This window comes from Carassius auratus, chromosome 7, assembly GCF_003368295.1.
Source record: "Carassius auratus strain Wakin chromosome 7, ASM336829v1, whole genome shotgun sequence".
In the NCBI taxonomy this organism is placed as follows: domain Eukaryota; kingdom Metazoa; phylum Chordata; class Actinopteri; order Cypriniformes; family Cyprinidae; genus Carassius; species Carassius auratus.
Genome location: NC_039249.1, coordinates 13,901,372 through 13,914,710, shown reverse-complemented (window position 1 = coordinate 13,914,710; position 13,339 = coordinate 13,901,372). Strand labels below are relative to the sequence as shown.

Here is a 13,339-nt window from a genome sequence, read left to right as displayed (position 1 = left end):
ATACCAGAGTGATGGTTGTTGAAAATTCAGCTTGGCATCATTAAAATATATTAAAATAGAAGAGTTATTTAAGTTGTAATAATATTACACTGTATTCTTGATCTAATAATTGCAGCCTTGCCTTTCTTTAAAAAAAAAAAAACATTAAAAAAATCTCCAACAAGTTGTGTGTAAATCGTGTAAAATGTAGTGGCCCAACACACAATACCCTTTCCTGGGTCTACACACCAGACAGTACAGGAGTTAGACTAGCTATACACACCAGTAAATATTTACCCAACATCCGTCCCTGGTTTGCTGACCTTGCTTTCTCAAACACAACCGCACTCAAAATTGCCTTCCACAGGTCATGCCCCAAGAAACCAATTCCCCACCAACCTCTTTTGCCCGAGGGCACGGTGGGTGAAGCCAGATGTTATGGGATTTGTTTAGCAGCTGATGTTTACCTGCAACACACTTTATTTACACAAACAGGCCACCCCTGCCTGGCACTGCTCTTCTAACATCCTCTTCTATTATTAGCCTGCTCTGAGTGTGTGTGTCATTCATCATGGTCCAAATGGGCCCCTCTGTAGGCCGCTCTGTCCCTATAATCCCTCCCATTTCTTATCTGGGTCAGCTTGACTAATTTACTTGCACTTAGGTGTGATCTGTGCCAAGGAGAATTGATAATTACTTACCTCTCCCTTTATCACTTTGAGATGCAGTAATATTAACCTCAACAGTGCAATGATAAAGAGGATGTGACGATAAAAATGGTGTGGAAGATATACTGGATGCATAATCTACATTTATTAAGAAAAATGGGATTTATGATTGCATATTATATATTTATAATATTATAGGTCCCGTTATTCGCACTTTTTTGAAGCTTTGATTGTGTTAACAGTGTGCAATATAACGTGTTCATGTTTTCACTGTCATAAAAACGGGCTGATGACTTCCTTGTTCTGTAAAGTCCCTCCTTCAAAAATACGTAACGAGTTCTGATTGGGCCAGCGGTTTCTGTGTTGTGATTCGACAGCAGCTGAGCGCGCGCTGCCCTCCTGCTAACGTGATTGGACTAGAACGCATGTGCTGGAGATGTACTTATAATCACAGGAGCGTTTTTACTGACGAAATGCGCATGAAAACCGCATTCGTCTTTTTGTACAGCCCTAACATCTACAGTAGTTAACAAAGCTAAACAGCGTTGCCCTTTGTGTAATAAGTTACAGAAACTGTTAAACGCCCCAACTTAAATAATAAAATACACTTACACCGGTTGTGGTCCATAAACAACGCCCTCTCCAGACAAAGAGGGAACTGCTCCGTCTTTCAAGAATAATCTTTGTGCAAATAATTTTGTGTGTATAATTTTCGGGAACCGAGTTAAACATAAATTGTAACCATTAATCTCCAAGTACAGCGTCCCTGGAAAGCCGAAACAAAGATGACTGGACTCCGAGATGAAAATAACAGCGTTTCAACAACATGGCAAACACAAACGCAGCTCTTCCGCTTCTCTGTCGACAAGACCCCGCCCCCCTTTTTGTGAATTCATGTGGGTGGAGGTTAGTCAAAAAAACTGTTTTAGTGGCGTCATTCCTGCAGGAACTAGAGGGCTGTAGTCCAAACGGGTCGTTTTTTTGTAGGCGAATTCTGTTAAACAAAATCTCTCGCTTGGCATTGAACTTTGAGCTTTAGCATTTTACAGATATTATTTATACTCTAACAAGAACATTACACACTAACTAAAGTTTAAAACATGGGATCACGAAGAAGGGGACCTTTAAGAAAACATACTGTAAACTTCCACTGTATTGACACTAAACTACAAATGGGCTTGTTCTCTTGTTCTAGGATTTCTGATATCAGAACCCTAAATGCAGGAACGTGATGTGATTTACATGTTAATTATGCTTATTCAGTGAGCAGACATGTGACCTTCATAGTCATAGTTTTAGCAGTTTTTTCAGCAGTATATAATAATCGTTATCAAAAATCGTGATTATAATTTTAATCAAAATAATCATGATTATAAGTTTAACCAATTCTTGTGCTGCCCTAAATTATAGGATTTACACACTCTTGAAAGTATTTTCAGACATGGATTCAAGAATTGGAAAGTCCTTGAAAGTAATTGAATGTGCTGGCAGTTTGAAAACCAAACTTAGATGAAATTCGGACTAAATTTTGAAGAGCATCTGATTTTCTTGACAACCACATTGTCTGGGTTTTTTCATTAAGTTATTTTGTCGTCAATTTTAGTAATTATTATTTTATTCCTATTTATTAGTTCAACATATCAATATTACACAGGTGCACACTGACAGAAGACATTGCTTTTTATTTGATAGAAACAACTGTGTGAGGTCAGTGAGTCATGATTTCAAATTTGTTCTTGTGTAGGCTATTGCACAACAACTCCAGAAAACCTTGGAAAATTGTAAGCATTAAGATTGCTATACTGAGCTTGCATGTTCACAAATTAATTGTTATACTTGATGTGTTATAAGGGCCTTCAGTTACAACATGTATACTGAAACAGATTTAGGGTAGTGTGGAAATGGTAGATACTTGAAAAGGCCCTTGCATCTGGTGTTCATTAAGGACGGGGAACCCTGAAGTTGTCAAATCTTGAGACTGTGTGCAGCACCTGCTGCTATAAAGGCCTTTGATATGCTTTCAAATGGAGTGACTGAAGTTGATTTTTTACAAGGTCCCTGATCACTTCAGTCTGACCTTAAGAGTTTCAGTGGCACATTTCATCATGAATTGTTTTGTGAACTTGTCTTAAGAGGTTGGTATTGAAGAGTATGTGCAGAGCAAAATATATTGAACACTCATTGTACATGCATAGACACTGTCTATATGAGAAGCCTTAAATGCACTGCTGCAAAAATAGGCCCATTTAATTCTTGATCCATTTAAAAGGTCAGAATGAAGTTGAATAAAAAGCCAGGAAATCAGAATAGATTTGTGCACAAAAACCCTGTCTGATGTTATGAGTATTGAAGAGTGGAAAATAAAATGACAGTATATTTTATATCATTTTATACCTTTAAAAGCCTATAAAGTCTATTAAAACCTTGCTGACTATTGTTATTATGAGTCATATTTTCAATACATTGTCAGATAAATTGGCCAATATTTGATGAAAAACAATTAGTGTAAAAACAAAACAAAATGTGCCCCTTAACATTAGCTTGTCTATTATTTTTCTATTCTGTCTGTTTTCTTTTTATTTATTATATAATAAAAAAGTGCACTGCTTTACGCTAACATAGACTTGATTTTGATTGCTTCCACTGTCCTCATTTGAAAGTCGCTTTGGATAAAAGTGTCTGCTAAACGACTAAATGTAAATATTTTGAATAGCAACATATCACATAGCAAGTATAATTGAAGCTTAACTAATAAACCCTTGCTATTTTAATATTGGGTTAAAAAGAAGTCCTCAAAGGAGTGAATTACTTCAATCCTCATTTGATGAGCAAAGCAGGTAAGTCAAGGTTTGGCCTCCTCAATCAAACCTTAAGGAGTTCTGACATGCTTCTTTTGCGTTCATCCTTTTGAATTAACAGAGGCCAATTAATTACTGTTTGTGGAATCACATATAATGACCTCTTCTGCTTTTGTTCCTACAGTATGAGGAAGCAACCCAAAGAAAGACCAGCTCCAAATAATCTTATGGTGAGTCTCTTTTCCACATTTTCCCCCTTAAGTCCAAATCAGCCTTCAAGGGGATTAGAACATGAAATGGCAATTATTCAATGGATGGAGTAAGTGAATGGGTATATTCAATGGTAGGAAGGCTTTTGTTGGGACTCTGTGTAAGGGTTTGGGTAAAACCTTGACTTTTTTGTTTCTTTTGGTTTTTGTTTGAAAACTTCATCTGTCCTGTGTTACATACTCCACTAATCTGCACAATGCAAGTAACTTTTAAGACCATCAGGCTATTGATTTGAATTGTTTAAGTGATGTGTAACCTTTGAGTCCTCTGCTGTGAATTCAGCTGAGGAAGAACAAAAAAGCAGTAGGATGCTATATGTGTTTGTGAAGGGCACATGCCTATTAGATATTATCAGATAAAAAGGTGCTTGAGCATTGTGAGGTGTTAAACAACTCTAAATGTTTACATTTTAACATCTTTAAAGGATGTGTATACATTTGAATGTTTTTTCAAATCTAAGCACCTCTTGGAAGCTTCTCCCATTAGTAGATATAAAAGGGACAATACAATGTCATCAGTTTCATGAAGGGAATTTTCATACACTGGGGAAAATATGGTTTAGAAAATATTTTTTATTTAGAAATTGCTAATAAATTTCACATGTCAAGTAAAATGTTAAATTAAATGTGACATTTTGAAGTAGGAAGACTTTAAAGCATAATTAAAACATAATTGTCATTTTTTACAACCTCGAATGCAACCTTTCCCCCAGTGTATAGCATAATGTATTATTATTACTATTATTGATTCATTGTGTCCTCATCCAAAAAGAAAACTTCTGAATATTTTTGTCTATGGCTCAGACTTAAATGACAAATTATCCATTGGAATTCTGAGTCTCAGCCCAGGCTACATCTGTGTCTGGGAAATCAGTCCACACAGGCTCTAATGCTTTTAAACTCAAAAACTAAGTTTAGAAATGTTTCAACAAAACCTGAGGCCGTCTATACTGAACTCAACAAAGCGATCATAGCAGATAATTAGAATTTTGAGTCAGTATGGCATAAATGGAGCAAAGCATTTGTTTACTGTCAGGGATTTGTCATGTTGTATCATGCCACATCCACTGTAGACAGCATCACTGATTATAATGGGTGCTTTTGTATTGTCGTGCCTGGTGTAGATGTAGTGTTAATTCTACTTCTGTGCCATTTGGAACAACTCAAATTCCTCCAGTGGCTGGGCTGACTAGGTTGTGTGTCGGCTAACACTGTCACAGAAGTTGCACTCAAAGCCTTTAAAAGCTGTGAGCACAGCAGCTGGATTTTCTCAGCACCACGGACAGCGCAGTCCACAGAGATCTGACTGCTGCTGATGCAGAGAGCATGAGTGTGATACCTGCGATTCAGTGTTTGCTCACTCACTGTCGAGATGAACTCTATCAGGACGGTGATTGAGAGACAGTCTCCACTTCCAATAATGCTTAGCATTTAACTCATCGCTCTGAGAACAAGTGAAAAAATGTCTTTATCCTTTAATATCAGATGTCTTGGTATTTGCACTATTATTAAAACACATACTTTGTCTTTTTTGACTGATGTAATACACTGATGTGTTTTTTTTCAGTGCTTATTTATGTAGCAGGGATTGCATTAAACATTAAGTGACATTTATAATTTTACAAAAGATTTCTATCGAAAATAAATGCTGTTATTTTGAAAAAACATGGATAATAATGATGTTTCTTGATCACAAAATTAATATTTCTGAAGCTCAAGTCATTTCACACTGAACTTATTGACACGGACTTATTGAAAAAGCTAAATTCTTTCTTTCTTTCTTTATAATTTATATAAGCTATTTATATTAGCCTATGCAATGCTATATTCAATACAGGCCGGTGTCATTTGAATCATCGTGTGTGTGTGGGTGAAGTTGTGTGTTTAATCATTTTTAGGGTCTTAAGATCAGAAAAAAAACATATATAAGTTAGTTTTAGTTAGGCTCAGTGCAGTGATTGACATCTTTCTCTCTCATTGCCACTCAGTCTTTTTGCACCTTTTGTCCCCTCCTGGCCTCTGCCATCCCCCCTTTCCCTGCGGGCTGTCCAGGGGGCTCAGCTGCAACAGATATGAGGCTCACCCAGGGACAAAAAGCTGAAAGATTCCCACTATAGCTCGCCGAATCTGTCACAGTGCTCCTGTAGCCACCCCCACGTTTCCTGATTATGTGGGCTGATGAGCTAAGGAGCGATTGCTTATGTTCATGTGTTTTAAGACCCATGGGAGCAGCCCTTAAAAAGACGCACAGTCTCGCTGAATGCCAGTGGCCCGTGCCGTGGGGATTTGGATGAGAACAGGCGTTGAAAGCCCTCTGACACCGCTCTGATGACTTGTTTACACATTAGCACGCTGAGGAGCTTCTTGAACTCCCCCGAGGGTAGTCCTACCTTTTAGCTCTCTGACACTGTGTCTGTCTGCCTTCTCTCCCTCTCGCCCACCCCCCTGAGAATGGGGGTCTTCAAATCTGCCGGACTCTTTTTGCCACAAAGACTTGGTCAGATGTTAGAAATCAGGTTGTCAGAATAAATCGGTCTATTTGATTTTAATTTGGCTTAGGCAGTTATCGGAGTTTGATAAAAGTCACTTTATATGCGTTGTCTTTAGAAAGAAATATAAGAAATGGGAGTTTTAAAGAATTGAACAGTTTCTCTTACGATTCCTCTAAATGATTCCAGTTTACATTCATGTAATCCAGGTACATTAACGATTAATGGAAGGGATCTACTGACAAAATCGATAATATATACACTATCATTCAAACATTGTTCTTATGTCTTATGCTCACCAAGAAATCATTCTAATTTGCCAATTTGGTGCTCAAGAAACATTTCTTCTTATCAATGTTTAAAAACAGCCTAATGTTTTTGTGAAAATCTTGATACACAATTTAAGGCATCCTTTCTAAATAAAAGTATTATTATTATTATTATTTTTTACCTTAGTAGTTAAAAAGTAGCGTTTAACTTTCTTTACCAATGCTGATTTCAACCACAGAGTTATACACTGTATGTTTTCCTAGATTCAATAAGCATTGAGTATTAAGCTTTCAGAAAACTTTGAGTTTGAAACACAGACCCGTTTTGGAGATTTGGAGAAATGACTGGCTGTTTTTGAGATGTTTGTTTCAGCCCTCCCGTCTCACTCACAGATGTAGTGTTAGCTTAACAATAATTAAAGTAGGCTTACCCTACAGCTTTTAAATCCAGATAGATGGTCTGTCCCATAGTGCTTAGTGACTTAAAAGATCAGCAGTTATGAAATCTTAACATTATCCAAGAGCTCATATACATCGTCCTGTATCCAGTGGGAGCAGGTCGTTAGTATGCAAATCTGAAAAGACCTAGTTATTACTCTGACTTCTTCACCTTCCTTAGTCTGTTTCTCTCTCTCATGTTTTCTCTCGGCTTCAATATTGGCTTTGTGCATGCGCACACACACACGCACACACATTACGCAGAGCTGTCGCTGTTCGCCAACACATTCTAATGAGGTGATGACCAACCACTTGTTATAATTGCTTTTAATTTTCAAGCTTATTAATCATATGTAGAGTTATTTAAAATTGCATAAATTAATCTTAGATTAAAAAGCCTTTAACAGACTCAAAACAATTAAAGAGAGAGGTGAGATTTCCCCTGGGTTCGGCTGTTTTACTTTAATAGAGAATTCAGGTGATTATCACACTTTGATATGGGGCTGTGATTAATGTAGCCACACTTTTAAATGAGATTTTCCCATTTATTTATTTTTTTGTTCACGTGTTAGAAAGGTAAAGCTGGGAGATGATAATGACCTAACTAACAGAGTATTTATACGGCCTCTCCACTCTGCAAGTGTGCTAAGTTAGCAGCAGGTGGGTTAATTAATGGAGGTCCTGTTTCTGGCATGCTCCAGCACACACACACACACATACCCAACAGAGGGACACACAGGTGGTGTGGTTTGTGTGTTTGTGATCCGTCTCAGCACAGCCAAACAAACAGGTGACCATCTAAGCTCTGATTTATTTCAGGTCAGCAGAGACACATCCTACTGTATGTGTGTTTGCATTAGTTAGCAGACCTGCATATCCTATCAATATACTTTCTGCTAGATACATGGTTACTATAGCGAAATAAAGGTTTCTTTTCATTTACCTGAAAAAAATAACGGTTCGCTTAAAAAATGGCATATACCGGTAAAGTTTTATATGTTATGTTATGTTACATAGAAATATGAGTTATTGTGTATAAGTGTATATAATGTTACAAAAATATTCAATATATAATAAATAAATTCAATACTGAAATAAACCATTTTGATATTTATTTTGTGAAAAGAATTTCTGAAGAGTCTTGTTCAATATTTAGTCCAATACTTTTTACTTAAATGTTGTGCATTTAGGGCACACTCACTGAAATTAAAATGGTAGAACCTCTGCTGGAATGCATGTATTTGACGTCGATGGACAGACAAACATAACAACGGAAGTATAAAAAGTGTGTTTTAAGAGACTTAATTTCCAAGTCCAGACTTGGGCCAAAATTGCCCATAGTAGAAGACTTCTGAGATGAACTCTCTGCTCTTGTCTATCGCTGGGGTCCGTCAGAGCCTCACCTGAGCAGGCAGGCTCAACATGCATATGACTGCAGCAGGTCCGCTTCAGAAGCTGGCAGCAAGGCCGTGTGATTGATGAGATGGGTGTCTGCTAGAGTCACCCCTCAGGACTGCCCTCTCCAGCACTCCAGCACTGAGAGTGATTAACCTCACTGTGGCACAGGCAGAGCTCACCATTAAGAGGACAGAACGATTGATGGTAGAGCGTTGTCCTCATTGAGAGAGAAAGAAGGAAAGAATGCGAGAGGATGCTGTAGTGGTGAAAGGGTATGAGAAGATCATCAGAGGTGTTCATTCTGCGTCAAATGAACATCAGATTAAGAAACAGTTGTTGACTAATGAGAAGTCTGATTTTTCAGCTGCTTTTCAGTTCAGCTTGAATTTCTTTATAATTAAGGCTTCCAGTGATTTTGTATTTGGATCACTGTCCTTCAATTGTAAGTTGAACTATTTAATGTCAAGTTGGTACTTGAGAAGCTCATTTATGCTGCTCATTCTGTTACTGTTTATCTCAGTTGGCATCACCTTGACATGAACATAACTAAAATCTGTAAACTGTATCTGTCTTTCTTAATTTGTATGTCACACCAGATTTATGGTTTCAGAATGATGTGCTTCCTCTATAATTTTGATGTCTTTGAACGAGAGCATAATTGTTGTTCAGTCTCCATTACTAATTTATATTGCTGTTATGTATCAGTGAAGAATCATTTGCCTCGTTCTGTTTTTTTTTTTCCCTCCCTTTAGGACCACTCTTTTATCATGCAATATAACGATGGCAACACGGAGGTCGTGTCCATGTGGGTGTGTCGTAGTCTAGAGGATCGCAAAAGCCAGCAAGCACAGAGACTCATGTGAACAGCAGCGGCACCGGATGGAATTCTGGGATAATATGGTGTCCACATTTCCTCACTTTACTCTTCCACTAAACCTAGAGAAGCAGCGGCTGATCTTGCAGCACCTCCTCCCAATATTGAGTTAAATGGTGCATGGTGAGAGAACTGCTTCAAGAACAATGCAGATTATGCTAGCATCGTGCAAATGAGGATTTTAACCGTGTATGTTGGTTTGCATTGATGCAAATCTTTAACTTTATTCTTCTGCCGTGGGTTTCTTTTCACTTTCTGTGCAGATTCCAAAGTAAATGTTTTCGCAGAAGATCCTTGCGGGGGGCTGTTGCTTGCTTGACTCAGATTTAGTTCCTGTGGGTTTGGATTTGAGAGAAAATACTGTCTCTGTACTTAAAGCAACAATCTGGTTTTGCCAAAACATTGTGGGTATGTCATAAATCATTTCGGTTTTTAAATATATGGGCTTGTGTCAAGCATTGCCCCCTGCTGCAGTGCAAGTCATGCTGCTGTTGTTTTAAAAGCCACTTTTTGTTGAGTTTCATAAATGGCCTGCCACTTGTGGCAATACACCATTGAAGATGGAAAAATGTGATGCCTTGTTGTGGTGGAAGGCTTGTGTATGATATTTTAGATAGTCCAGCAGCAGCCGACTGTAATGAAACATGAGAGGCCAGTTGTTTTGGTCAAGCATAAACCCAAGGGGTTCATGGGAATGGGTTACTTTGATTTGGGCATTGCCTTAATCTCTCTTTTAAGGTCATTTTATACAATTTTATCTCTATGTACACAACTGTTAAAAAGTTTGTAATCGGTAAGTTTATATTATAAAAATATGAAGCAGCCCAACTGTTTTCAACGCTGATGAAAAGTTTCTTGAGCACCAAATCAGGATGATTTCTGAAGAATCATGTGACACTGAAGACTGGAGTAATGACTGCTCTGCCATTGCAGGAATAGGTTACATTTTTAAACATTAAAAATATAAATTAGTTATTTTAAATAGTAATAATATTTAACTTTTTTTTACTATATTTGTAATCAAATAAATGATTGGTGAGCATAAGAGACCGCTTTCAAAAATGTAAAAAAATCTTACCGACCACAAACTTCTGAGTGGTAGTGATGTTTTAATATTATACAGCAAATCGAACAACTCTAGTTAATATTTTCCCATAAGACTTTGATGAAAGAAATTCTCTAAAATGAACTTTCTTAACCTGTGTATTCTTAGATCAAATTAGCAGATGCAGATTAGCACAGCAGGTGCAAGAATGGAAATAGTGACTCATAGCACCATTTAAACCCTGAATTACTGTTTCTCTTATACTTTAAACTAGAAACTTGTAAAAGTAGTGAACAGAGTCCTTATACAATGTATGCAATCTAAATTCACTGACTTAACTTACTGTTAAAGGGTTAGTTCACACAAATATTAAAATGATGTCATTAATGACTCACCCTCATGTTGTTCTAAACCCGTAAGACCTCCGTTCATCTTCGGAACACAGTTTAAGATATTTTAGATTTAGTCCAAGAGCTTTCTGTCCCTCCATTGAAAGTGTGTGTACGGTATACTGTCCATGTCCAGAAAGGTAAGAAAAACATCATCAAAGTAGTCCATGTGACAACAGAGGGTCAGTTAGAATTTTTTGGAGCATCGAAAATACATTTTGGTCCAAAAATAGCAAAAACTATGATTTTATTCAGCATTGTCTTCTCTTCCGTGTCTGTTGTATATGGTGAAATAACCCTTTAAGTCTTCCTTCACTTAGGATTTTATCAAAGCACATCAGCAAGCTCCTGACATTAACCACATCAGGTCATCACATATGCCTTCTTTTCTTATATTTATGTGCAATTTTTATGTCTCATCAGTATTACTTTTTTTAACGCAAGTGCCAGGTATTTTAATTCAATATTGTAGTTCATCCCTGCCTGTGTTTTGTAAAATATCATAATTAATACACCAGTTGATATGTCTGCAATCGCACAGTGGAAGAAGAGCATTCCATGTAACAAAGAATGCAGTTCTGAAAATGTAGTTATCACGTACCAAAGCCAAATGCATTATTACATTGTTGGGATTTTTAAGATGGATTGTAAATTATATTATTTGTCACTGTCTCAAAATAATTTCTTAGATTTTAAAGTGCCCCTATTATGGATTTTTGAAAATAACCTTTCATGCAGTAACACAGCTCTCAAGGTTTCAAGTGAATGAAAACATCAAGTTTTAAAACTGAAAGTGCACCATGTATAAAGTCTCTCAAAAGAAAGAGTCGACTCTGAATCATTGAAACGAGTTGTTTTTAAAACGAATCCCAAGCGGTTTCATGAAACATTAGCATATTGTCCGCCCACTTGTTGGTCTTTTCGCTTTGGTCTGAATGAAAATGCTAATTCATTCTTTGCCACTAGGTGCTGCTTTTGGAGCAGTAAAAATACACTGTAAAAAATCTGTGACATTTACGGTAAAATACTGGCAACGGTGGTTCCCAGAACTTCACCGTTATAAATATGGTAGCAATATTTTAGGATTTACAGACTTAACTTAAATTCACAATAAAAAAACGTATTTAATTAACTGATGTAATGCCATCATATTAAAGTACTAATATCTGTTTTGAACCATTGTAATCTCATCACAAACAGCTCTTTCATAAGCTGAGAATATATATATATATATATATATATATATATATATATATATATATATATATATATATATATATGTATGTGCACAGTGTTATTCACAGAAACACTAAACACCATCATGGTGAAACACATGATACTGAAATAATGCAATCAACATTATTTAACAACTTTAGATGTAAGATAAAACCTTAATGTACACAACTGATAAGAAAAATACTAATAAGAAACGTTATTTAAACGAAAAAAATTTTACAATTACTTTTTCTTTTTCATTTCAAAAACCGTGATTTTAACAGTATTTTACTGTAAAATTAAATTTTGTGTAATCACAGTTATTCACCGTATATAGTATGGAAACTTACTGATAACCTATTAACAGGTTTTTACTGTAGCATTTTTACAGTCTTTTACTGTTAAAAACACAATCATTTTTTACAGTGTAACGGTTTCCCCGGTAACGCTGTGCACAAAGCAGCACTGCGCTCACAAACACTGCTTATCAGGCATTACAGGCAAGATGACGTGAAAATGAGACAAATCGGACCAATCACTTCAGATTAGAGTCACACAAAGGAGGGGTTTTGAAAAATGAATCATTGAGCAAATTATTTGAGAGTCGTTGAGCAAGTAAGGTAAAGATAAATGCAAATTATAAGACAGTGAAAGTGTTTTTTGACCTCACCTGCATGTCAACATGTTGGGAACTTGCAAAACCAAAATATATAACCTTTCATTACCTATGATGGGGCACTTTAATGACAACTGGCCAAAACTAAATCTATGAGGAACAAAAACAAAGATGTGAATGCCTGAAGCAATTGAGGTGAGGCTTGCACATAAAGGTGATTTTTCCCAATAAAACCTTTCAGATCTTATTAATTTGTCTGTATTTCATGTTTCTATGTTTCTCAGGACAATCCAAACTAGATTTACATTATTTGTGAAGACAATATGTGATGCTGGTGCTCATATAGCACACTTCCCTGAACAATTTGCAGGATCATTTAGGTCCAAAGCAAAAACATGCATGCAATATGAGTTATGTTCTCGTAATAAAATTCAACAATGCAAGACTGTATGGATTTAACCATGCAGTCTTTGCGTAAATGTATTTACATGTAGCTGTCTGTATTCTGAGACCTGCTAAAGTTATAAGATAAATAATTGAGTATATGGTATTATAAACCTACTTTCATCTTCAAAGACGGTATTCATTTAAGATACTCCTCTGGATTAAGTTTAGGCTTATCCCTCAGATGATTACCATTACATAGTTTACACTTTGTGTGTTTGAAAGGATGGTATCTGATTACACATAATTCATTAGTGGTCTTGAGATGCAGTTTTGGTCCAGCGTTTTTCCGAGTGTTGGGGTGCGTACAGGATGACTACAATGGGGAGGACAGGAATCTGATACAGAGGTCGGAGTCACTCTCCTCTCCACATGAGAGCATATTGAACCGGATCACTGTTAGTGTTCACTTACACAAACCAGCCTTAATGTTTACAATAACACTGTG

At 36.6% G+C, this 13,339-nt stretch overlaps 1 protein-coding gene across 2 annotated transcripts in view; it reads left to right on the top strand.

Annotated features, from left to right (window-relative positions):
* Nucleotides 1-10,010, top strand: part of map2k5 (mitogen-activated protein kinase kinase 5) — a 49,382-nt gene extending 39,372 nt beyond the window's left edge. For both annotated transcript variants that reach the window (XM_026267500.1, XM_026267499.1), the window contains exons 21-22: nucleotides 3,630-3,675; nucleotides 9,061-10,010. In XM_026267500.1, coding sequence (XP_026123285.1) covers nucleotides 3,630-3,675; nucleotides 9,061-9,171 — 157 coding nt within the window. In that variant the 3' untranslated portion in view covers nucleotides 9,172-10,010. The remainder of the gene's footprint in view (nucleotides 1-3,629; nucleotides 3,676-9,060) is intronic.
* The last annotated feature ends 3,329 nt before the right edge of the window (nucleotides 10,011-13,339 follow it).